General features: G+C 50.0%; 1 protein-coding gene across 3 annotated transcripts in view; it reads right to left on the bottom strand.

Moving 5' to 3' along the window:
* The window catches only part of SLCO2B1 (solute carrier organic anion transporter family member 2B1), a 68,130-nt gene that overhangs the window by 29,455 nt on the left and 12,171 nt on the right, over nt 1-26,504 (bottom strand). The window contains exons 2-7 of one of the 3 annotated variants that reach the window (XM_056327898.1): nt 24,581-24,683; nt 13,124-13,261; nt 12,861-13,023; nt 11,157-11,384; nt 10,002-10,100; nt 6,874-7,004 (exon numbers count right to left, since the gene is read on the bottom strand). In XM_056327898.1, coding sequence (XP_056183873.1) covers nt 6,874-7,004; nt 10,002-10,100; nt 11,157-11,384; nt 12,861-13,023; nt 13,124-13,261; nt 24,581-24,661 — 840 coding nt within the window. In that variant the 5' untranslated portion in view covers nt 24,662-24,683. Of the gene's footprint in view, nt 1-6,873; nt 7,005-10,001; nt 10,101-11,156; nt 13,024-13,123; nt 13,262-24,580; nt 24,684-26,504 lie in introns of those variants that run through there. The other 2 variants (XM_056327899.1, XM_056327896.1) reach the window with 2 other exon arrangements.

The following is a 26,504-nucleotide window of genomic DNA, read 5'->3' as shown; positions in this document are numbered from 1 at the left end:
TGCAGAACCTGGCGCTCCCAGCTCAGTGAAAAATAAGGTCAGAGAAGCTATTTTCACATTAAACAAACCAAATGTAAAACCTCATGGCTTGAAAAAGAATTCTTTTCCTCCTACGAGGTCATGCTCCCTACAAGCACTTCATTATGTCTCTTCCAGCAAGTGTGGGTCCCAGCAGGGACTTTATTTCCTAGAGCAGTAAAATAACCAGCCAACAGGCACCTTGCTCACGCTAAATGGGATGATTATTTTTAGCCACTGTTTGTGCCTGTCTTTAAAGCTCCCTGGGGAAAATCCAAACGTGGAGACCACCTCATTCCTGTAACATGCCAGTGGCACCACCACGCCCTGCCATTGGCCCCCAGTTACTTCCCAGATGGTGCCCTGTATTTCTAGACTGCCTTGGATGGTGCTTGAGGAGCTTTAATGAGGCAGCCTCCAAACATTGCAGCCCCAGGAGCAAATCTTTCCGAAGGATTAAGATTTCTCTGTCCCTGTGCTTTAAACTTTCCCTGCTAACTAATAACCCGAATTGGAGCTGGCAGTTAAGAGTTCCCCATCGGTTATTTTCATTTCAGCTGTTCACTTGCACTGGAAGCACACCGGGTCACTGCTGAATAAACATGGGACGATCTGTATAAATGCAGGCAATCTGTACCCAGGCAGGAACCGGAGAAGTTATTTTTCACTTCCTCAGCACTGTTGCACAATGTCTCTGCTTGCACAGAAGGGTCAGGTTGCTGCCCCAGCTCCGTCCCACCATGCTGGACGTGGGATGTCTGTTGGGACGCCTGGGGACAGCCCCCGACAGAGCCGTCAGCTCTTTGCACCCTGCAAACACCCTGCACGGGTTGGGAAGTCCCCAGCAACCCTGGCAAAGGGCAGGAGGCTCCTTGCAGGCTCAGGCATGCTGGTGCAATCCTGTAATGTAGCTGAGAGCAGCACCAGCATCCACGGGGCAACCTCAGGGCAGGGCAGGAGGGGTCCTGGCTGCATTTGACCTGCAGGAGCTTCTCCTCATCACAAACATTCTGCTTCAGGACCGGAGGGACAGGCGTTGCCAGGACCTTGCCAAGCAATGGTGCCACCTCCAGCGGGAATGGCGATGTCCAAACATTTGAGATGGACATCTGTAGCCACACATGTCCATCACAAACACATCTCTTTCAAGGTTCTCTGTGCTCGCAGCCCACTCCTGCCACTGCACACCAGGTGCTTTGGGGGATAAAATAAGTTGATCCAGCCTTCCCACTGAGGTCCTAAACTTGCCAGCTCCCCACTCCACAGCTTGAGGTACTGCCCAGAGAGATGGGTTTTGCCCTGGGCAAAGGGAGGTGACCTCTTAACCTTCTGCTTTGCCAGGATGGAGCTGCATGTCCAGCTTGGCGTTCCCCTCTTTCCCCAAGCATCTACTCCAACTATCCGGCAGAGCAATTGAAAGTAAAATCTGGAGATACTGTACAGATGACAGGGGACACATCCCCCACCATCCCAGCAGAAAATCCCATCAGACGCACTTTGCTAGGCCATCATGAGTCATCTCATTTCTGCACGCCCTGAGCACTCCCACAGCTCACATCCCTCCAGACCCACCATGAAACACCTCCAGAAATCCACCTCCTCTGTTCTGCAAAGGATTTCATCTCCCAGCCTCTCCATCCCATCCCTTGAAGCACAACTTTGCCCCTTCTACCTCCCCCATTAGCAATGCCAAGGACAGAGTGTGGCTCCTTTCCACTCCATTTCTGCACATCTTCCAGCTGAGGTGCCACGTGTGAAGCTTTGAGAGGAAGGACCCAACATGGAAGAGGTTGTCATCCTGCTCACCTCTTCTGGTTGGCACCCACATGACCCCCAGATGGACGGGTACCTTGGGTTAGGGACTGATGGATCAGCAGCAGCCTGTTCTCCCTCCTCAACAACACCAGTGATTTAATAAATAAAGGCAATGCAGTAGGTCCAGTCTCTCCAGACCGAGGCAAAGCAGAACGTGCAGCACCATATGGGAAACCATTAATTACACTGGAGAACATGAACATTAGGAAGGTAAACACAACATGGCTAAATGGGAGGAAGAGAATGGAGCATCCCAGACGGATGTACTGAGCTTCTGTGAGGTGCTGGTGGCTTCCTTGGTGCTTTGGTGCAGAAGCCCCAGCTAATATTTTCAGAAACCCCCTTGGTATAGTGAGACGTCATGTACTACTTAATCTGCAGAGGAGAGGGAAGGTGGGAATTGTCCATGCAGAGGGGGCTGGGACACCATATAGGAAAAATAGGCAACTAAAGGGCTGAAATAACAGAAACCGAACCAAACAGTGCAAAGGGCACAGCCACACATTCAGGGTTTAAAACTAATTTCCACTGCACAGCTGGAAATGCTGGAAATGAAAGGGGGAGGAGAATGAGAAATAGCTCCAAGTCTATCTCTGCATAAGCATCTGGTGCAGCCATGGAAGGAGTCAGTGTGATGTGAGGAAGAACTGAGGACAGTGTTTCCAGGAGAGCTGGGGAAGTGCAGACTCTGCTGTACCACCACTGAGGACCAGATCCAGACTGATACAGCACTGGGAAAACCAGCTTGTGGCTGGGATGGGTGACAAGCAGGGCTGCTGGGATGGAGAAGCTTTTTGGCAGCAGAAGACTAGCTAGCTTCCCTCGCCCAGCAAAAGGAAGGGTTTCTATAACCACACCAATATAGCAATGATTAGGAAAAATTATTTAATTGGGATTACGGGCAGAATAACCAACTAAAGAGTAAAATATAGGGTGGAGATTAGGCAAAGCTTTGCAACATGCAGGGAAATAAGTTTTTGAAACCTGCTACCAGTGAGGCTTAGGAGGAAAGCACTGATGGGATGGACCAATATCCAGTGTGACTGTTAACCGGAGCTGCCAGGGCTTGGACACAACTGGGACATGTAGATCTCCTTCCCATAAAATCCAGCTGAGTTTTCACACAAAGGCATCTGTTTGCAGATGACATGTGCTGACATTACAGGGGAGGCTTTGTCAGGGCGAGGAGGAAGCGTCACTCACCCGCTTTGTGCAGCGTCCAGGGGACGTTTGGTTCTACGTGACTTTGGAGTGTCACAGAACAAAACCTGAACTGGGACAGAGTCGGGTGTACAAGACAGATCTTGCAGGTGAGAAATGCTGGGGGAGGGCAATGCTACTTCTTTTGTATAAGGTCCTCCTGAGAGCACCTTTCCCCTTTTCAAACCCTTTTCACATCACCCACGGAGGTGCAGGGACTGGGGAGGTGCTTTATCAGCTGCGATGCAACAGCTGCTGAACCTGCAGGATGGACAGACACCGTGGCCAAGCAAAAGCACAGGGAAAGTAGTCAGAGTGCAACTGCCTGCATAGGGATGCAGTAACATCGGCAGCAACAGATGGTAAAGCATGAGCTAAACCTTGGCTACTCGGCAAGTGGAAAACACTCAGACACTGTAGTTCCCCACAATCCAGGACACAACCCCAAGAAATGGTTCAGGCACATGAAGGCAGGATTAAACTGAAATTATTGGGAAAAAAATGATCTTGGAAACTGGAAACAGTTTGTCCAGTAACAGCCTCATCCTCTCATGCCTCCCTGAGATCATGACAACTTCATAGCTTTGCTGGGATCGTTTCTCAAATAGGATTATTCAGGATACTTAGGTGCTAGAAACCTACTGAGAAGTATCAAAGCAGAGAAATAAAAATGTTCTGGGTCTGGAGTGGCTGATTTATGAAAAAAGATCAAAAGAGCAAACCCTCATTATCCTTAATGTTAACATTAAGTGCACAAGTCATTCCAGGAACTTCAAAGAAAGAAGCTATCAAATAGAAGTGAAGCTGAAATGTCATTGCAGAATAAATAATCTACATCTGTCTCAGCTGATGGGAGGAGGCAAATAAATCTCCGAAGAGGCAGAGGGCTGTGCTGTTATTCAGTGTTTGCTGGCTGGTGCCCATTGAGGAGGATGGTCCTTGGTCTGGAGAAGCCACCAAGGGCTCAGATGAGTTGTATGGAGTGAGGCAGGAAGAAGAAAGGCACATGAAGGTAGGATGAGAATCAGAGAAGGGAAATAGTGCTTTTGGCTGCGAGAAGTACTAAGACATGGACCAGCCTTTGCTACTGAGATCTTGTTTGGTGGACTCTGCAGTGGGGAAACACACCCACAGCTTGGTGTGGACACATTATTCCCAGACAGCCCCATCATCTACTGAGACATCTGTGGTCCCACAGGTCTGCAGACAGCAAGTGGCAAAAGGATAGCTTGGCCTGGGGCACCTGAAATTCCTTTTGGGCCTCCAGAAATGAAGCCCACAGCTGGTGGTGCAGAAACATCTCAGCTTCTTCTGTGGACAGAGCAGATCTGTGCTTTTCCCATGTGTTGTTACGGCTGCTGTGCCTGGAGGTATTTTCTGTGGGTACTATACCGTGCTGGGGCTTTTACAAACATGGTGGGAAAGCCCCCAGCTGATGCTTAAGTACTTGCAGCTTGTGCTTGCTCTACTGATAGCTTTTCGTCCTGCTTTGGACAGGCAGAAACCCTGAAACTGAAAGCAGCCAAGGAAATGCTGACCACTTGAATGAAATGAAGCTGCAGCTGTATTTAGACAGGGTTGACCCAAAGGTTATCACAATGTCCATTCCTGCTGGTCTGTAAAACCCTGTGCTGAGCCCATCCCTCCCTTCCCTTCTTGCAGCATGTTGGGGACGGGGCTTTGTGCCGCAGAGCTGCCACAGGGGTCCCACCTTCCCTCACTGCAATGCCACATCTCCCCCTCTCCATCCCAAACCAGAGCCGAGCACAAGAAGAAACAACAGCTTTGCTCTGTGTAGTGAGAGGACATTGCAAGCAACCCTAAAGCCACAGCAGGAGCCACCACAGTGCTGGGGACCTACAGGAAAAGGGTGGCTGCTCCTCCGGGGGCAGAGGCAGGTAACATTGGAGTCAACACTTTCCCAGAGCTGAGCTTTGTGCACGACACACATTACCCTCCTGCGCTGCATGTCTTACCAGCTCTACCCATCCCTCCTGCATGGTTTTGAGATTTATCCCTGGCTGATGATCTTTTGGAGGGGAACCATGCCTCTAACACGCTGTAACTCGGTGGCCTTAGAGAGGCTGCTGCCTCCAGCTCACTGCAGGGGGTTGCCCTTCGTGATGGAAAAGCGGTCACAATTCTACCCTTAGCCAAACCCTGATTTACCACAAGAGCAAGCAGGAGAAAGTGATTTACATTTTCCTTTCTGCTATACCTACAGAAAATCACCCGTGATAATGCAGATTTCCTACAAAGCTTTGAGCGCTCCCACCGCAGACAGATGTTTGGCCCAGAACAGCATCTGGCAAAGTTGCTACAGAGGTATTTTTTTGTTTTTTAAGCAGAGCCCCTTGCTGCTGCTGGCATGGGATGGGCATGAGCTGGCTTGGCTGGCCCTGACATCTCCTGTCCTGCAAGGGGGGCAGAATGTTGCCATCGTTTAGGTAATTTTCTTATTATTGTTTTTTTAGTGTAAGCAGTTTCCAAAAGCTTTCTGGGGGAAATGGTATAATGGGGAGAAATTCAGTAAGACCCGGGGTGCAAAGGGTGCTAAGGTATGTGGGACTGTTCTCTACAGATGTCAGCCAGCAGAGTAGAGTGAAATCTTCCTGATTTTTTTTTTTTAAATCAATATCCAACCAATCCTTCCTTAAACTCTTCAAAATTTTTCGGGCTGATCAGAGTGCAGCACTTGCAATAAAGCACAGTTGTTTTAGTTCAAAGTACATTATTTTCTCTCAAAAGCCATTTATGAAATTAATATTCCCATCAGCCCTAATAAAGAACCTTTCTCCTAAGATGTAATGCACCCTTGCACGCTGAGCAGGTTCTGCTAATATACATCATCCGTAATGACCTTAAAGCAAACCAAGCTTCACAAGGATAAATCAGGCACGTTGCATTCAGTATCGCCCTCGTCCCACAAAGCTCTGAGCACTTTCCACCCCATTACCTCGCAGGACTGCAGCACCTCTGCAAACCTCACAACATATATAACTTAGGAGTAGATCGTTGTACACCTAGAAGTGTAACTGGTATAACAGGTCACATTTTCCCAGGCAGGTGAAACCCAAATCTCTCTAAGAGTTGCTCATTCCCGTGGAAATTCAGGCAGCTGCAGGAGAAATGAAGAATTCTTCTGCACCAGACAGCACACGGACTTGTTTAGGCAAGAGAGTTTCAATGTTGCCCCAAGGTAAAATATACGTGAAAGGCAATTACACAGGCTAGAATACAGCCAAGGCATCCAGACGAGCACAATTTCACCTACTAAGCGCGTTCCAGCAACTCCAGGAACATTCAAAACCATAGCATGATGCCTTCTCTAGAAGAACAATTTGCTTTGTGGCATCCCTCACAACACGCTGGGACCCGCAGCCAGCAAAACACTTGGGAAGCTCGCAAGCTGTTTTGTATCTTGGCATGAGCACTGAAGCACTCAGGAGGGCTCTGTAGAAGTAGAAAAAAACCCCAACTTGGTAGTAAATACAGGAGGGTTGCTGTGAGAAGAACCTCAAGCCAGACAGAGCTTTCCCGGTGTTACATGTTCCTACACAGATGAATCAACACGCAGGTGCTACTTCAGTGCCCCACCAAGGAAATTATCACATCCATTAAACTACCTGCACCATGCCGGTACTCATGAAGCATCAGCTTAACATACAAGAGCCTCTGACACGGGAGATGAGAGCAAACTACAGCTCACATCTGACTTCGGGATGCAGCTATAAACCGCATGCCCACTTGATAGTCACGTGTCCCACGGACGCAGCAGCTAATGCTGGTGGTGAGGGAGGAACATGGAGATAAATCCACGAGGGATTGGTGTGCAAATACCTCTTTTGGCATTTCCCGTGGGAAGAAGAAATAAGGCATTGCAGACAGGGCCACGAGACTGGCTGCGACCAGGAAACCGAGCCACCAGGCACCGACCCACCGTGGGTCTTTATTCATGAGCTGGACTTCATCTGCAACACAAATGGAGAAACAGGCATTAAATCAAAGGTGAACAGAGGGAGCCCAGTGCACCAAAGGGATGGCGATGGGTGGCCCCGCTTACCACAAATTTCAGCCAGCTCCAAAGTGGTGTCTCCCAACCTGGGAATCAATGGTTTTGGGGTCTGAGCAGCATTTGCACGTGATGCATCCAATGGTGCTAAATCACATTCCATTCTTTGTTATCACCAGGGGTGCCTAAAAACCCACTCAGCCCTTTGATGGAGGCAACTAGGACAGAGGGATGTCCTAGATCCGGAAAGGCAAAGGAAAGCATCCCCATCACAGCTTTTTCAGAGAAAGGATACCCATGTTGTGAAAAGCCTGGAAATACTCACTCAAGGGGATAAATTCATGACATCTATCCATACGGAAGGGAAAAACCTTTCTTAAGATTAAAATCATAGAACTGTAGAATCATAGAATGGTTTGGGTTGGAAGGGACCTTCAAGACCAGCCAGTCCCACCCCCCACCAGGGGCAGGGCCCCCTCCCCCCAGCCCAGGCTGCTCCCAGCCCCGTCCAGCCTGGCCTTGAGCCCTGCCAGGGATGGGGCACCCACAGCTGCTCTGGGCAGCCTGGGCCAGCGCCTCGCCGCCCTCACGGGGAAGGGTTTCTTCCTCATGTCCAACCTAAATCTCCCCTCTCTCAGCTTCAAGCCATTCCCCCCTGTCCCACCACTCCCTGCCCTTGCCCAAAGCCCCTCCCCAGCTTTCCTGTCGGCCCCTCCAGGCACTGGGAGCTGCTCTAAGGTCTCCCCGCAGCCTTCTCCTCCCCAGGCTGCACAGCCCCAGCTCTCCCAGCCTGTCCCCACAGCAGAGGGGCTCCAGCCCTCTGACCAGCTCCGTGGCCTCCGACGGGCCCGCTCCAACAGGTCCATGTCCTTATATTGGGGGCTCCAGAGGTGGACGCAGTAAAATGGAGTTAACTACCGTTAACTCTCAGCAGCCAGGAGCAGTGGTTTAGTTTTCCGCAGTCTGGCTGCCCACAGAAGGACCCCCTGTTCACAGCAGGACTGGGACCCCAGAGCTGTGCCCACCAGTCTGGTCTGTCAGCCAGTACCTGGTTTGCAGCTCAACCAACAGAAGGCAATTGTTAGAAATGCCTTAATAAGGATTATATCCCTTTCTTCTGTCTGTCTTTCTTCAGCCGGCCCAGCCTCCCCCACTGCCGAGCTCAGGGCACTCTGCCAAAGACAACATTTTCTGTGGGGAGGGTACTTGGTGTAAATAAAACAGGATATGCAGAAGCCGGAATGCAAATTCACAACAGGGTGAGCCTGAACCAAGAAATATTTCTACAGAAAAAGGGGATACCTGTGGTTAGACAGTATTCACGAGCAATCCCAGGAAATGAGTCCTCCCAGAAACCTCTTCCTTAGCTGTGAGGTTTAACACAAACGAGCTATTCTCACTGCAGGGGTGCAATTAAAACTGCAGTCAGTTCACTGGCTTTCGGTAGCGTAGATACTGCCACATCTAATCCCCCATCTCTGGAAGCAACAAATGGTAGGTCAAAGAAATTTGATAATATCTTCCCTGCAAGATGTATGGAGCAAACTGGAATTTTAAATCCCTTCCTGAACAAACACCAATATTTTTTTTCTAGGAAAACATGGGGTTACATTAGATTCAGCATTAAGCAGCCACAGCTCGCTAGCTTTTCCCAGTAGGCTGAAGGTAGCTCTAAAACCGGGTGTTCTCCAGTTCTGGCTACTCAGGCACATTTCTCATTCAGCATCCATCTGCAGCAGGTGGCCTAGGAGAACCGAGCACCAGGGTGTGCAGGCAGACAGCAGACCCTAATCCCATTTCTTCATCCTTCAGAGGCAGATGAGCAAAAAACATCTCACCAAGACTCCCCCACTGAGGAGGATGGATAGCTGCAGCAATAAGCTTGGACGTGGCAGTGTCAAGACTAGACTGTGCTCTTTGTGATGCAAATATCATAAATGTGTATGTTGACAAAGTGCAGGTGAAAAAAAATCTGGTGAAGTCAGTGAGCGGGAACGAGCTGGAGGCTCTGAGAAGGAGCCAAAACTAATGCATCTGTAGTGTCAACAGCCACTGCTCATCCAGCCTCAGACCTGATGCTCTCTCTGGTCACCACCCGAAGGAGCCTGTCTGCCCCTTTTGTCAGATGAGGATGTGCAGAGTTGTATAATGTGTGTTTGCTCTGTTAATAACCAGGAAAGAGCCAAGATTCAAGAGCAGCCAAACAGGAGACGACTACAAATACTTCAATAGCACGGCTCAGGAAGAGACATTTGAAAAGGAAATCCCTTTCACGCTCCTTCCTTGCCCTATTCAGCATTTCCCTTCCACTTGTTTTCACCTTCCTTCCTCCCGCCCTCCCCTCCCCTCTGCTCCTTCACACCCCAGGGTGCTGGTACCCATTCTCCATTCCTTTTCTCTTATTTTTTTCCCTCCATCTTGCTCTTTCACATTTTTTTCCAGGTTTTTCTCGTCCCCCACATCCCCACTCTTCCCCGCTGCTGGCTGACAGCAAAATGGTCCAGCTGCTGTTGCTGGCATATGGCAGAAAATTCGCAGAAGAATGGACATCAGGTCTGCTCTAAAAGCACAATGCAGATGGACAACCCTCTAATCAGACCTGGCAGCAGCCCAGGGGTGAGGGTTCCCCAGGTCTGAAGGATGTTATTAAAATATGGGATACCAGCAGCCATGGGGCTAGGTTTAACCCTGCAGATGCGTGGTCGGGTGGGAAGGACACATTTATCTGGGCCACCCCCCTCCAGCGCTGATGGGAGCGGTCTCAGAGCATCCCCCGGTGATGGAATTGATTTAAGAGGGGAGACAGCAGGCAAAGGGAGCCAGCCCCTGCCCCACAGGTTGCACCCTCATCACTGGGGGGTGGGATGCCCAGAGTGGGGCTGGACTGCTGCTGGCCCAGTAAATGGGATGCAGTGTGAAGGGTGCTGGCTGCCTCTCTGAGGGCACGTTCACTCACCTCCAGTGACTTTGTCGATGTCGACGTAAAAACGCAGCATGGCAGAGCCCAGCATGAAGCCCACCCCCGGCCCGATGACAGTCACGGAGAACAAGATGCCTGCAGAGGGGTGAGAGCAGAGAGGGGCTCAGCCCTGTGTGAAGGGACCACGGGGGCAAGAGATGCCTTGAGGCAGGACTGGGCTGGACCAGTGCCCACCACATCTGCCTCCAGCACAGGCTATTTCCCTAGCAGCTTTCTTATCTCATCCCTTTCAAAAGATAACAACCCTATTTTTTCCATGCTCTGTTCACAAGAAAGGTTTGCAAAACTCAGATCTTTCCTGCCACTTCAGCTTCCTAGAAAGACTGAAATACACCCAGGAACAAGATGTGCCCCTCAGCATAAAAAATCCAAAGGTTTTTTTTACAAGATGGAGATAAAAGTGAATTACTGATGAAAAAATTAAACAAATCTAAGATTCAACTCCTTTCTTAGAGGTGATCATTTCAAGTAGGTTTGGAGCATCTACTAGAGCAACATTTGATGCAGTAATTCCAGTTTCTTGACAGTAATGGCCTGGGTTTGAGCCACCCTTGCTGTCCCATTCAATTCAAAAGGCTGTCACAGTTGACAGCTGCAAGAGTTAGAAGGACCTGTAAGGACCACCTCATCCATCCCACCACCCTGGGACATCCCTTTTAGGTGTGTCTTCTCCAGCAGCCCTTCTGCTGAAGGATACTTGCCTACCTCCCAGACGGTTGATGCTGCTTTTTTAGCTTCCTATAATTTTCCCTATATCTAAACAAAATCTTCATGGCTGCATCTGCAGCCCATAGCTGCCTCTTGTGAACACAGAGATCAGATTATTCCTGTTCTCTTTGTTGAAGCCTTTTTTGGTGGAGGACACAGTCATTACGCCCATCTCCAGCTTATCACTCTCAGGTCCAAAGTCCCAGCATCTCCCCTAAATCATCTTTTCCAGCACCCCTGGTCTGTCTGCAGTTTGACCAAACTTGAAGCAGATGATAAGCTATTTTTGTGGAAACCTTCCTAGAGCTGGGTAGAGCAGAAGGGCTATAGCCAGCTCTGTTCTCATTAATGCAAATTAGTCATCTGGCCTTGCTATTAACTTAATTCTGATTTCCCCTCTTCCCACAGCAACCCCAGCCTTACCCAAATAGAGGGGGGAGTTCCTCTCGCTTGCAAAGTCGTCGATGTAGGAGATCCCAAAGGGCTGGATGGGGACACCTCCAACGCCCAGCAGCGCCTGGGCGGTGAACAAGACAAGGAGAACCTCGTGGTTCTCTCTGGCAGCGTGGGGGGTGCAGCCAGCATTGCTGAGGTTCCCCCAGGACCCCGGGACCCCAGGCTGGCACAGGTCGGTGGTGTTGCTGAACATGCCTGCCATGACAAGGGGAGCAGATCTAAGGAGCTTGGTTTGGAGAAAGCGTTTCCCTAAGACAGCAGCAAGCGTGTAGGTATGCACGTGGTAGATGTCAGGTGAAGGAAAATGCAAAGAAAGTGCAGAGATTGCTGTGCAGGTGTTCACAGTGAGATGGGTGCATGTGCCATGAAAAGCCACCTCCGCTGAAAATGCAGAGCTGAGATCACTTCCAGGACCTTTGATAGATCTTGCAATAAAGGTAAGTGAGAAAACCTGCAGATTTTGTGAATAGCTGCTCAGGAAACCAGAACGCGTTTTACCCAGAAATGGATTGCAAAGTGAAAGTGCTGATTCTAGCAGCTTTATCTTCCTTAAAATGCTCAGGGAGGCGGTGGTGGTGTTTGTAGCAGGATTTCCATGGTTATGCCCCAAATAACATGCAACTCTTGAGTGCACGACACAGGGCCACCTGCACCAGCACTGCTGAAACATAGCTAATTGTTCCAAACTGTCCTTAGCAGCTGACCCCTGTTTGCAGACATGAATTATTCACCTATTTAAGTCTTCCTTTACTGTCTGCAGCTGTGTGAACCAGCTGTGCTCTCTCTGAAGAGTCAGAAAAAAGCTGTTTAATGAAGGCTTCTAAAAGATTTGCTGGAGCTTCATGGCAGGATTTGGGAAGGTAATAGAGAGTGAAGGTTCTCTTCTTTTTCTCTTCTTTTTCTCTTCTTTTTCTCTTCTTTTTCTCTTCTTTTTCTCTTCTTTTTCTTTCTCACCCTTCACCTTCTTTCAGGGACAAATCCCAAATCCACCCTGACCTGTTCCTCCGTGAGTGATTTAGTCCTGCACGTTTCTCACAGGAGGTTGATTTTCTGGTGGGATCCAAAAACTCAGAGCATTCCCTGAAAGATGGCTCAGCTAGACAGAGGAAGATGGGTGGGTGAGGTGCCCCACAAGCAGCAGAAGTTAGGTGTGAAACTGATGCTCCCTTATTACACACAACAGCATTTCACCCCCAAAGCTGCCCCCGACATCGGGCTGAGTCAAGCTCCTTCCCAGACCTCTCATTTCCCTTCTGCAAAGGGCCTCAGGTGATAGAGTTTATGAGACTTTCTCTTATCTACATTAGGAAAATAAGGGAGCAGTTCACATGCATGAGGACAACTTGGCTCAACTCGTGGAAGCTGAAAGCCCAGATGGCTGGAGAAGACCAGAAGTACCTGGTGTTTGCCTGCTGTGTGGGTGTGCAGAAGGCAAGGGGAACCAGAGGCACAGCTTACGTTTTGATTGTTTTCGTGCCCTTGCCCATGGTTCCAGCTGTCCCCTGGCTCTGCTTCCCACCATCAGTTGTTGCCTCTCAGGGCTGAGATGATTACCTTCTCAGAAAATTAAAATTTCTTGAGGAGAAACCTACAGCTTTCAGGTCCCAACCCCTCCAGGGAAAGTAATTCCCTTTTTCTGTTACAAAAGGCATATATTCCTAGAGTACCTACTGGCAACGGACCGGTCATACTCGTAGGGTCCAGTTATGAAGTGGGGGAGAGACATGAGGAACCCAGCCAAGGAGACGAGGATGGCACCGCAGCCGATGAAACGAGGTCGGTGCACTCGGCTCCCGAAGTAACTTACAAAGACAATCAGCAACGTGTTCCCAACCTGCAGCAGGACACACAGACCAAGAGGTCTCACAAAGGAATGACAGGAGCACGGGGACAACGTCCACCAGGTAGACTGGGAGAAGCAAGCTGTTTTTCACCTCGTTGAAGGAAGCAAGCAGCCCTGATGTCTGGCTGGAGAGGCCATATCGTCTCTCGATGGTCGATATGGAGCTCTTCAGATAGCCGGAGACCAGGAGCTGGGACAGCTGCAGAAGCCCGTGGCAGAAAACGAAGAACTGTCAATACAAAAAGAGAGTGTCCAGCACGATTACTGGGAGCTGCAACAGAATCAACTGCATGTCCCACACAAAGGCACGATTACTGAACATAAAACCTTTGACCATGAGCCTCTGAAATGTTACCCCTGCACCTGCCATCAGCAGTTTTCTGAAATCAGCTCAGGGCCATTAAACTCTGCTCTGGCAAAAATTACAATAGGGTTAGTATTTGCGAGGAGAGTCTGCTTTCTTCAGCTGAAAGTGGCTTTGGACAAATGGATCATTTCAGCTGGGATGGTGCTAGTTTGTGTTGGCCTTGACCCTGAGATCCAGCAGCAGAAGTGGGATGTTGCACAACCTTCCTGCTCCTGTCCAGCCTGAGTCAGGCAGCCATCCCCAGTGCTGGCAGCAGCTCTTCTGGGACAGGAATGAGCCCTTCCACACACAGCAACAAACAGTTTCTTTAGAGAAAGTCAGGAGAAGGTCACGGAGAGTAATTCAGACCTTCTGTTTTCCTTTCCTTCCTGGGAAGCCCTGGATGTAAAGGACTTATCTCCTTTCAGAAAATGCGATGATTCTTTTCCACCTGCAGAAGGAAACCTTATCAAAGACTGTCATCCCCCAGAAAATCATCTGACCTCATCTCTTCCAGAATTTGGGGCATACTGGTGCTTTGCTTCCCACGTGGCTTGACCGGCCACACCATTAGAGAGCAGCATCCATCTTCCTGCTCCTCGTGCAGAAGCATTTTGCAAATGCCAAAAGAGGGATGGTGACCACCTCCCCTTCATCCAGAGCTCTGCAAACTACTCAGCAAAGGAAAGGAGCTGGCAAGCTGTCTCCTTCCCTGCTGCCACATGGCTCTCCATAGGCATCCTTCCAGTCCCCAAACAAGTTAAAACAAAGTGAAAAACAGCCACGGAGGGGCTGAAGTGTGTCCAGAGCCGGGCAGGGGCTGGGGAAGGGGCTGGGGCACAGCTCTGGGCGGGCGGGGGGAGCTGGGGGGGCTCAGCCCGGAGAAAAGGGGGCTCAGGGGGGCCCTTCTGGCTCCCTACAGCTGCCTGGCAGGAGGCTGCAGCGAGGGGGGTCGGTCTCTGCTCCCAAGGAACCAGCGGCAGGACAGGAGGGAACGGCCTCCAGCCGCACCAGGGGAGGTTCAGGGTGGGCACTGGGAGAAATGTCTTCCCCGACAGGGTGGCCAAGCGCTGGCACAGGCTGCCCGGGGACGGGGTGCAGGCACCGTCCATGGGGGGGTCAGAAGACGTGTGGATGTGGTGCTTGGGGACATGGGTTAGTGATGGACTTGGCAGTGCTGGGTTAATGGTTGGACTCGATGACCTGAAATGTCTTTTCCAACCGAAATCTGTGGTTCTATGATTCTATGAGACAGACCACTCAGCCGAGTGCAGGACAGGCAGTATCCCTGGGTCCTTTCAGAGCTGCTACCCTCAGCCTTAGATGCTGCCGAAAACCACAGGGTGCTGCTTTTGGTAGATGTTTTCCCAGTGGCTGGCTGGAGTGGGGCATTGCTCCAGCTCCATGTGTTTTGCAGCCAGCTCTCACCAGGCAGTAGTCTTGCCCAGAGGAGCTGCTCAGCCTGGCCTGGATTTCTGCTATGTCTTGTTCTGATCCAGGGCTGAAGTGGGGTCGCTGCCGAACTGGACTGCTCTGTAGGCAAAGGGACTATTTACAGCACAAAAAGGGAAAAAGAGGATGGTCAAGCCCCCTTGGCTCCCTGACAACTGGAAAATTGGGGTATGGGTATCACCGCCAAAAGTGATGCGCTGGCATCATACAAAGCAGGATGCAATCCACAACCTTCCCCCCTCCAGGCTCATGTCACCACTGAGAGATGCAACAAGTTTTGACCAAGAAAACATCAATGAGCCTAAGGAAAGCTTTCCCAGAGTCAGCTTTGCTAAAACTCCTACTTTCCTGCAAGATGTGCTGACTATGTCCAGGTACTGTTTCCTGAATACACAAGTTCAGATGGAAATGCTGAAGCCAGATTCATTTTTTCCTAGGCACTCACAGCACACAGGCCAGCGAGTACCCAAATCCAAGACCTTCACAGCATGTTGGCCTACACCAGCTCAGCAGCCTCGCATCCTCTTCAACACAGGAGGTCAAAATGGTTTGGGAATCTGGTATTTTACTCTCCTCCATCTGGGCAAACTGAAGCACAGAAAAGAGAGATGGCCCTGCAAAGGATTTGCAGTGGCTTGGTGTCAGCGCCAGGCATCTGGGTCCAGGGGCTGTTTGCTGCTCGCCATCAGGTCACAGCACGGCTGGTGACCTGTCAGGAAAAGAAGGAACAGGCCCATGGACCGTAGATCTGCTGGAGAGATGTATGTCCCTCTTTGTCTTTGGCTGCACACATGATGATGCATTTTGTCCTGCAGCAAAACCCACTTGTTTACATTTCTGTATCTGACCACAACATCAGGGTCTCTAACTTGTATGGTCCAGAAAGACAGTCTTTGTGCCTGGAAGATGAGACCATTATTGACACCAGCATGACCCTGGTAAACAGAGGGGGAGATTTCCCTGAGGACCAACTGCTGCAGAGCATAAGCTCAGCTCTGCTTGAGAACCACAGGGTGTAATTGCCTACAGCACCTCCAAGACACCAGAGGTCATATGGACAGGCACACCAACATGCATTTCTGTCCCAGGAGATCTCAGCAGGGCTAACCTTACAAAACCTGCTTTCATCTAAATCCTTCCCTGCCAGCAGAGCTGGCTTCTTCATACTTGCAGCAAAAGGAGGGAGAAGCAGCAGGCAGCAGCGCTGTTACACATGAAGGCAACACACTACAATCAAACGATGCCTGCTTATCAGCTCCCAGGGAACAAACGCCTCAACCCAGAGCATTCCTTTCCACCCTCTCAAAGTACAGGCTGTGAATCCTGTCCGCATCGTAAGCCTAATGTGGCCAAAATGGAGTGAATCAGGTCACCAAGAGCCATGAATCAGGTCTCCTCCCTTCAAAGACAGTTTTGGTTGAGTCCCGAAGGTTGAGTCTATACTTGTAAATGAACCCAGCTGGGGACCATTCTCTGATACCCAGGCCACTGGGAACAGTAGCCTGCATCCATCTTCACCAAACTTCAGAACAGGGCAGTTTCACCCAAAACACTTGCTGGGAATGGTCCCCAGTTCTCAGCTTCACAGTTTTTGGGGAAAAGTAGCAGCTGGCCCAGGGCCAAGTCATGGAGTAGGTGATAATTCAGAGGTACAGCCAGGTGAGCTGTATGCTGAGGTCTGCTCAGGGTCTTGGTACACAAAATGCCCCCTCCCCTCTTGGAGGAACTGATCCAGGGACTGGCATCAATGTATCTAGCTGTGGTTCCCCAAGCCTGTGCTGGGGTGAAGGTCCAAGGGCGGGCTTGGTCCTGCCTTTGCAATCATGGAATCAGATAATGGTTTGGGCTGGAAGGGACCTTCAAGACCAGCCAGTCCCACCCCCCGCCAGGGGCAGGGCCCCCTCCCCCCAGCCCAGGCTGCTCCCAGCCCCGTCCAGCCTGGCCTTGAGCCCTGCCAGGGATGGGGCACCCACAGCTGCTCTGGGCAGCCTGGGCCAGCGCCTCGCCGCCCTCACGGGGAAGGGTTTCTTCCTCATGTCCAACCTAAATCTCCCCTCTCTCAGCTTCAAGCCATTCCCCCCTGTCCCACCACTCCCTGCCCTTGCCCAAAGCCCCTCCCCAGCTTTCCTGTCGGCCCCTCCAGGCACTGGGAGCTGCTCTAAGATGCCCAAGAATACAGCCACACCATAATGTTCATCACAGGAGGATTATAATTTTCTTGCAGCAACCTGCTGCTTGTAGCTCCAGTCATCCAGACCAAACTCCTTCACTAGAAGAAGGTTCCTGCATTTTCTACAGCCCACAGAGCAACCATCACCTGTCTCCAGCACCACCACACCACCACCACCACCCCCCACACTCAGGTCTGGGGGATGCCCTCCATGCCACAGTCTGGAAGCCAGGACTTCAGGGGATAAACATCCTGTCTTGGAGAGCAGAGAGCTCCTTCACTGAAATCTGCAGTGCATTTTGATAGACTTATCTTTCCCTTTTCCGGAAAAGAAAAGCAGTGTTGCAGGTTCTGGGGAACACAGAGAAGAGCACAAGCCTGGGTCAATGCAAGGGTATGAGGATATTGTTGGTGTCATGACATCTCAAGGGGATTGCAGCAGCCTAAGGACACCAGAGGTGGAGGACAGGGCGCCTGGGTAACTCCAGGAGCTGGTGGGGTGGTTAAAGAGCCCTCAGGGATGCACCATGTCCGACCGAGGGAGCAAGGGCGGTGAAAGAGCTGCAAAGGCATCCAACCGCAGTGCAAACAGCAGGAAGAAACAAAGGGAAGGAAATCCCCATGGGCTGCCGGGCAGAGCTTCCTAAGATCAAGCTATCAATAGCAGTTTTTAATTAAACATTTCAATCTCTTTTCCTCAATGTGGGCCATTTCTAAAAATGACTGCTAGCAACCAAACACATTAGAGGGGCCAACATCTAACATTTCTGCGCTGTGTGTGTTGAAAGAGCAGAGACTGAAAGATTTATGAAAGCCTGGGTACCCAGGTGGTGACTGCACTAGGTGCTGCACAAACGTTTTCAGGCACAAGTCAGAACCCCAGAGCAAGCAGGGAAACGTTTTCAAAGTCAAAATCAAGGTAGAAGTGGTTGAGAAGGAAGAAACAAACAAGGAATGTGAAGACCGTTGCCTGCATTTTCTCCAACTTCTGCAGTGACTATAAAGCAGCTAGTTTGGGGAAGATGTCACAGACACTTGGCTTTTTGCAGGATCTGCCAGACTTCCTGCATTTCCCATTTCTCTATGATGGTGATTTGCTTTCCTAAGGTAGCAAAGTGGGAGGTCTTGCAATTGAAGCTCTGCAAGGCCAAGTCTCCTTCTTGCTCCTCAGGGAGTCATTGCGGGCAACCACCCTAACCATGGGGCAGTTTTAGGCTGGGGAATATTTTAACGAGTGCGAAATAAAGTAATTGTTGTCATGTGATTTCCAGTTTGCCCCATCATAGCTATGATGATGGTGGTCGGTGTTTGAGACCCAGCAGTGTGTCTGTCACGGGGCTCCCCTGGAACCTCCTGTGATATTTGGTGTAGGGCTGACCACATGCAGACTCAGGTGCCACTCTACACCTTTCTCAGCTAGATCTGGGAAACAGCCCATGCCACAGGGCAGGCAGATCCTATATAGCATCACCTTTCCATGCCATCTAGTTACCTTTCCCAAGGACTCAAGGCTGGAGTTCCTCCATGACTGGACTTGGGACTGGTGCGATCAGCTGGCCTAGGTCTGATGGGCTACCACAGCAACAGGAGAAGATCAGAAGGTGACCTGGGTCTGCAGATACTAGCCTTTTCCCCAAGACCTGAGTCCTGACAGCAGGACATATCCACAGAAAGACAGGAGCAGCCCCAGAGCTGGGTTCTCCCAGAAGCAACCCCAAGCCCAGCTCTCTGGCACCTCTTTCCCGTGAAGGGCCAAGCCATACTCATAATTTCACCCATCTACATCAGTAGAATTAAAACAATTCAGAGAATACAAACAAGCACTTGCATAGGCTGAGGAGGAAGGAAGGGAGAGGTTTTTAATGGCTTTTTTTACATAAACATATCTGAAACATTATTATAAGAGTCTGCTCAGGCTCTCCGTTGAGATAACACCAGATGTTGCACTAGACCAGGGACCAATGTAGCCCTGCCAAAACCAGCACCTTTGCAGTGCCAGGGTGCAGAGCAACCTTCCTCCTCTGGAGCTGTGCCACCATCACTTCCCGTCACCAGTGAGGCATGGAGAGTGCCTAAGACCTCTTCCCAGAGGGAAGGGCAGCATCCCTGCCAGGCCTGTGCTCAGGTGCCCTCACCCGCAGGCAGCGATGTCCCAGCCCAATGCTTACACCCTCCACAACCAGCACTGGGATGGGTGCATCTCTGCTCTACCACACGTCAAAGGAGGAGCTTCTCTGCAATCATGCACACCAGAAGGAACTTGCTGCTTTTCTGCTGTTCTCTATATTTTTTCATATATTTTTGCAGGCTTTGCTCTACTAAGCTTGTATCACATCAGCAAGCTGCTGTTGCTCCCTCTCCCTTAGTGTAAGAGAATAGAGAAATGTACTCAATCCTAAACAGCCAGTAAATTGCAGACCTGGGGGTTGAACACAAATACCCCCTCTCTTAGCGGTCTGCAAAAAAATTCTTACAAAGCTTCCATTGTGTTCCTGGTGTTGATCGTGCAGTTTGGCAACAGATCTTCCATGTAAGGGCTCTGAAAGCCGCGCACCCAGTCTTGCCCCCGTTGTCAGAGGGAAGTCCCTATCACGCTGTTTCCATGTGTTTGGGAGACTTTTGCTGCTATTTTAAGAAAGGGGTTTGTGCCTTAGCACATGATAAAATCCCATGCACTAGGCTGTGCATACAGAGAGGGGAAAATGGGCCTGGGAGGAATCAGTTTTTTCCACTTCAATCAATACCAGTTGCATGTAATTGGGCACGAGTCCCTACCACTGCATAGATCCACTTGTAATAAAAGCTCGGGGCAGGGTCAGCTCTGGTTTGTTCTTGAACTAAAGCACAGAGCAGAAAACATCAAGGGCTGAAGCTCCCACAGAGAGTGAATGTCCTCAGCCAGCTCCTCGATGGCTTTGGGAAGCATGCCATCCCCTGAGGAGGGATGTTGGATTCACAGCTGTGTCTGCTAATGAATCTGGAAGCCACCTCTGAGTCATTAACATCATTGGGCATGTCTTCAAGGTACAGGATGGCAACAGGCAGGGTCTGGCAGGGACGAGGAACATGCCCATGGGACCATGGCATCGCCCTGGGGCTGCTCACCTTCCTACGTGGGGCCCTACCAGGAGGGGTTTCACTGACCACATCAACACACAATGCCTGAAAACATGTGCACCTTAAACAACCCAGCAGTGATCGCATTCTCAGCCACAGTCTTCAAATGTCCAAGTGGACTTTCATGTCTCCCAGGTATCCCAGTTTTACTGGACAAAACCTCTTTGTATTGACTACGGTGGCTCACACTACGGACTATGCTTTACTGCCAAGCAATTAGTCACTTCCAGCCTGCTTCCTTTTCATCTGCAGGTGAGCTGTTGCCATAACGCACACATAGGCCTTCCAAAAAGTTTCTCCTTCTGTAGCAGTCTCCATCAGAGGATCCCGAACTACTTCGTGTCTACGAGTAAGCAGTTCTTCAGCAGAACTGCTCCTCCCCAAACTTGTGTGTCCATCATGAGATGCTTAATGCCAAGCTTGAAGCCAAGCCAAGACCTTGGACTTGAAGAGAAGCAGCAGCTGACTTAATTTAATCTGCTCTGATGGATTGTAGGAACTCATGACAGGTATCTCTAAAGGCTCAGAGACCATCAGCCCCAGGAGCATTGCCCAGAAGGACAGTTTTGAGTTATGCCTCTGAGTTGCATTTTGACACATGGCAACCAAAAATGGAGAGTTTTCGTGACAAGCTCTCTCTCTGGAGATTTTTTATAATTTTTTTATTAATTAATTATTTATTTATTTATTTCTAAAAAATTAAATTGCAGTGCTGTGATTTTTGGTCCTTCATCTACTTCAAACGCATAAACCACATTGTGCAATGGGTTTGTGTTTCTGCAAGAGCCATTCAAACCCTGGACTTGACATTATATTTTCTGAGGAAGTCATTTAGAAACTGGATAGGGTGACCTAACTTCTTGAAAGCAAAAAAAAAAAAAAAAAAAGATCTGGGGAAAACATCCTGTGCTGACTATAATTGTGTGTTTGGTGACATGCATGGTCAGGTCATCTCTGCCTTAGGGACGAAAACAAGTTCCTTCAGCAGTTTAATGTGAAACATAGAATCAGAAGAGAGGATTTGCTCTCCTTGGCCACCGGCTGCAGCCAGGGTAACACCTGGCAATGGCTTCATCGTGGCTGCTCCCAGCCTGCTGTGATTGCAATCATCCCTGCAGCCTCCTGCAACGCTGCTCTGCCCTGGAGAGATCAGTCAGGGATTCCCTGCCGAGCTTTCCAAGCACAAACCCAGCAGTAGGTGTCTATCAGAAGCAGAACTGGTGTCCACCGTATCCTTTACTTCTGCCCTTCTCAGGGTGGGCTCCAGGGACCCTTCAGCAAGCAGCAGACTCTATCAGGCATGGGTGGTTTCAGAGTTGCCCATTGCCCTGCCCAGGACTCGCCTGCAAAACTCCCCACCAAGAGTTTCCTCTACATCTACCTTCACAGACACCTTTGCTCAGCAAAACAAACGTTGATTCTGTTCACAGATCCGAGCTGACTTTGCATCTCAGCAGCTTTAATCTTTGAAGTTTCAAACCCCTTTAAAACATCCCCACAAGGAAAAATCAATGGGATTTTATTTTAAAAGATAATCTTGCTGGTAAGTAAAAAAAAAAAACCTCAAAACCAAAACAGCTGAATGGACTGAAAAGAGGAGTGGGGGAGAAACCTCAGGACCGTACGGCACCGAGCTCTCCCCTCTCCTGTGCCTCCAGCCTCTGCAACTCTGGTAGCCCTGTGCCTTGGTGACTTCTTCTGAGCTCATTTCACCTCTGCCACAAGGGATGAGGTGGACTAAATTTACCAGCATTTGTAACAAAAACCCCAAACCCAAAAGCTTCCCCACAACAGTGACAAAGAAATCTTACATTGAGCGTAGCAATAGACAATGATGCGATCGTTACTGATGAAGTACAATTATTCGGCCAAAAAAGAATGAACCAGATGCTGCAGGAGAGAGGGTGCCAGCCCAGGTGCAGCCCGTAGTTCTGCAAAGAGCTCCTCTTCGGAGAGGACCTGGGATTGCACAGAGTCCGGCAGGACACTTACAGCACTGCGTTGCCATAAGGGCGGGAGCCCCTCTGCTGTGGGGACAGGCTGGGAGAGCTGGGGCTGTGCAGCCTGGGGAGGAGAAGGCTGCGGGGAGACCTTAGAGCAGCTGCCAGTGCCTGGAGGGGCCGACAGGAAAGCTGGGGAGGGGCTTTGGGCAAGGGCAGGGAGTGGTGGGACAGGGGGGAATGGCTTGAAGCTGAGAGAGGGGAGATTTAGGTTGGACATGAGGAAGAAACCCTTCCCCGTGAGGGCGGCGAGGCGCTGGCCCAGGCTGCCCAGAGCAGCTGTGGGTGCCCCATCCCTGGCAGGGCTCAAGGCCAGGCTGGACGGGGCTGGGAGCAGCCTGGGCTGGGGGGAGGGGGCCCTGCCCCTGGCGGGGGGTGGGACCGGGTGGTCTTGAAGGTCCCTTCCAGCCCAAACCCTTCTGTGATTCTGCGATTCTATAACTTTGAAGAAGCAAGGTATATATGACTGTCTCTGGCTTACATTAAAAATTAAATGAAAAGACAACAGGAAGAATAAGGAATCTGGTCTCCCAGCTTACCAGGTCACTACCAACTCTCCTACGTAAAGGAAACTATAATTTTCCGCACATGCTTGCAGTGACATGCTAGGAAAAGCCCATGTTAAACCATGTATGTAATACTGCATATTACATACATGTAATATGTATTACATATTACAGAAAATCCCCAAACCTGTGACTGCATAGGAACAGAAAAAGCATTTTCCATCTTGCTCTCCATCTATTCACTCAGCCGTTTTGGACCTGCTCCCACATCATACCACCTTTGGCTCCCTCAGACCTGTGTGTCTCAAGCTCCCGCTTCACAGTAGTCTGTTCCCATAGCAAAGCACTCCCTGGCTGTCGTCTGCCTGTTTAAACAAGAGCATCTTGAAAGCTGATGTTCACAAGCCAAACAACATGCTCCATCGAACATAGCATCTGCCATCCAGCCAGGCCAATACCTGGCTTATTTTTAGTTTCCTGCTTCCTTGTGACATGTGAGAAAAGAACGCAAAACTTTCAAAATGTCCTTTTTGTGGAAAAGAAGACAGATATATGAACTTGATTTTGATGCAAGCTGAGCACTTGCTTTTCCTGACATCACTGTGGTCAATACTGGTTATTATTTCCACTTTGCAGATGTCTTATCAAAATGTTTACACCCTTTTTTTCTTTTGAGTGTCACTACACGTCATCAATAGTACCTTGCAGCAGACCACCAGTCACACAAGTGGTGTGATCATCATCATTACATGGGACTTTTTAGAAAAATACTATTACCACCAACTATAAAAAGAGAAAAGGATTCCCCACCACCTCCACAGCCAAGGATCACGGATCCTCCTCTGCAAACAACTGAGCATGCAAATAACAAGCTGAGGACCCCCGCCCCTGGCACCAACACAGCCATGGGTAGGAGGCAAGACCATAATACCTGCAGGCAAGCTCAACATCAACATGCTAATCCCAAACAGGCAGCAGTGGCCCCCCCACCAGAAGATCTCAGCTGCTACTGCATCCAGCCTCACACCACTTCCCAGCTTTGATAAGGGGCGAAAAAGGGACCTTCACCCAGGGTTCCCCATGGCTCAGCGGTTTGGGTGCTCCAGGACAGGGGAAATGTGGCCTCACACCTACGTTGGCAAGTCAAGCTGGTCCTGTGCCTTCCCTGGGCAGCCCTCCGACCATCAGATTGCTGTGCAGAAGTGACCACCACCACCTGCTGTTCCCACCACAACCAGCTCTTGGGGCTTTTGCAAAGGGCTTAACCAAGTCCACTCGTCTAGCTGCCTGCACTGGGCCTGGCAGAGCTCTTGGGTGGAGGTGTGGAGGAACCGTCTCCCTGCACGGCCCCAGACACCCAGCAGCAAAACAAGGAGGAGCTGGGTGAGCTCGTGTCAGGGTCAGGAGGTGTCGCAGGGCGGGTGGCCTGAATCATTGCTTAGGACATACGTTTTCCATGAATAAATTCAAGCAAGGGAAGCCAACTAGATGCCATTCCTTGCCTAAATGGTGACTAATACCCCAAGTTTTGCAGGCTGCTGTGTGCTAAGCTTCAAGCATCAATTCCCCCTTTCCTCTATCTCTGCTGCCACCATTACATAGAAGCATTTATCAAGGGTATCATAAAAAAAAATTATTTCCATGAAGACCGAGGCTCATAGCTGCTTTGAGATCTGGGATTTGTTTCTCTTGGAGGTTTTTTTTGGGGGGGGCTGTGGGAATTTCACTGACAGTTGTTAAACACTGCAGAAGCTGCAAGTTAAACTTGCGCTGCAGCATCGCTCTCCCACCACTTGATTTTGGACGGAGCTGGCTGCACATCCAACAGCACTTCTGCCACATTTTTCAAATACATTTGGTAAACAGAAGTCTTATCAATGCCTTCTGCAGGAAGTTAAACTCCTCTTTACCAGGCCAGTAATCCAAGAGGGGATTATAGAAAGCAGGAGGTATTTACCTTGATACTGAGAAATGGGTTCCTGCAGAGCGTTTTCCGGGAGCGATCCAAGTAGCTGCTCTTTGTAGCGGTACTTGTCATTCTGTCAGTCTGCTTTATCCGCCTGCCAAAATAAATCATTCAGCACAATGCTAAGTTGCTCTGCCTAAATTCGCCTTGCTCAGCACAGCAAAATCCTGTCATGCTTGCAAACACCCCCACAGCAGGCACACAGTTGTCGTAAGGAATTGTTAATTATTCCTGGTTTTCATTTTCTCTTAGCACTTCACTTCGACAAAGCAACACAGCAGCATGCAAAACACTAACGTGCTAACTACAAAGGCACCTAAGAGGTTAAAAATTATCAATCATTTCACTTCCAAGGAACAAAGCAGTGCTGGGCCAAGATCCCAGTATTTCAAAATCCCAGCCATACAAGAGCATATCTGGGGCCAACGCCTTCCAACAGAATGATGGACGATGTTCTTTAAATATTATGGGGGTGAGTCCTGTTTAGCATCCTTTTCAATGACCGGAGTGATGGGGCAGAGTGCACCCTCAGTCAGTTGGCTGGAGATACAAGACTGGGAGGAGGAACTGACAGAGCTGATGGTTGTGCTGTCATCCAGAGGGACATCAACAGGCTGGAGGAAGGGACACCCAGAGGGACCTCAATGGGATAGAGAAAGGGGCACCCAGAGGGACCTCAACAGGCTGGAGAACCTCATGAAATTCAACTTCATGCAAAGTCCTGCCCCTGGGGAGGAACAACCCCAGGCATCAGCACAGGCTGTGGGCTCACCAGCTCTGCAGAGAAGGACCTGGTGTTGAACGTGAGCCGGCAACACTTCCTCACAGCAAAGGAAAGCCAGATGGGCTGCGTTAGGAGGAGTGTTACCATGATCTCCAGAGGTCCCTTCCAACCTTCTTCTTTTCTGGAGACATCCAAAACCCACCTGGACACAAAAGTGCAACCTGCTCTAGGAGAGCCTGCCTTAGCAGGGGCTTGGGCTGGATGGTCTCCAGAGGTCCCTTCCAACCCCAGCCATTCCATGACTCTGGTTCTGTAATCTCATCTATTCTGCGATCCTGATCCTGTAATAATTATTTCAATACACATAGAAGGGATGTGGGCAATTGTTACTGCCCCAAGCTATGGGAGTCTAATTGCTCTGATCAACCCCTTCATACCCTTGAATCACACGAGACATCTTGTCTTCTTTTTGTCTGCTATCAACCACCTGCCTAGATTGACCGTCTAAATTAGGAAACAGATCTCCAGACCTCCCCTAATACCACCTTAACCCCAGCCACAAAGAGCGTCTTAGGGTCTTCACACAATGCATGGGGCAGGCTCTGGTCTCCACCGTGCTGGTGCAAACCCCCTTGAGCCATATTCTCCTTCCATGGTAGCTCAGCCCCACAAACCCCAGATAAGCTCCTCTGATTTGGTTAGATACATCTGAGACCAGGATCCAGCCTCTGCGTTACATATTGCACTGTATCAAGCTGTCTGAGCTTTGTAGGTTTGTTTGCAATATGCATTTACTCACTGACACTATAGCTGGCGGTCAGTGCTACAGAGTGAGAAAAATACCCACAGCAATGGAGAGATGGGAGAAGAGGCTGAGAAGAAAAACCCAACTGTGCATTAGCTCAGCTCTTAGATGGTGCTGGAGCAGCCTTAGGCCAAGTGTGAGGGAACTGCCCAGACATGAATCACAGAATCATAGAATCAGAGTCATTTAGGTTGGAAAAGACCTTTAAGATCATCAAGTCCAACCGTTAACCCAGCGCTGCCAAGCCCACCACTAAACCATGTCCCTAAGCACCACATCTATGTGTTTTTTAAACACCTCCAGGGATGGCGATTCCGCCACCTCCCCAAGGCGAGGTCAAGCTCACCAGCTGTGGCTGAGGTCACATTTGCTGCTGCATGTCTGCA

The sequence above is a fragment of the Falco biarmicus genome, chromosome 2, assembly GCF_023638135.1.
Source record: "Falco biarmicus isolate bFalBia1 chromosome 2, bFalBia1.pri, whole genome shotgun sequence".
NCBI classification, from domain to species: domain Eukaryota; kingdom Metazoa; phylum Chordata; class Aves; order Falconiformes; family Falconidae; genus Falco; species Falco biarmicus.
The sequence above is the reverse complement of the archived record's forward strand: the minus strand, read 5'-3'. Positions and strand labels throughout refer to the sequence as shown.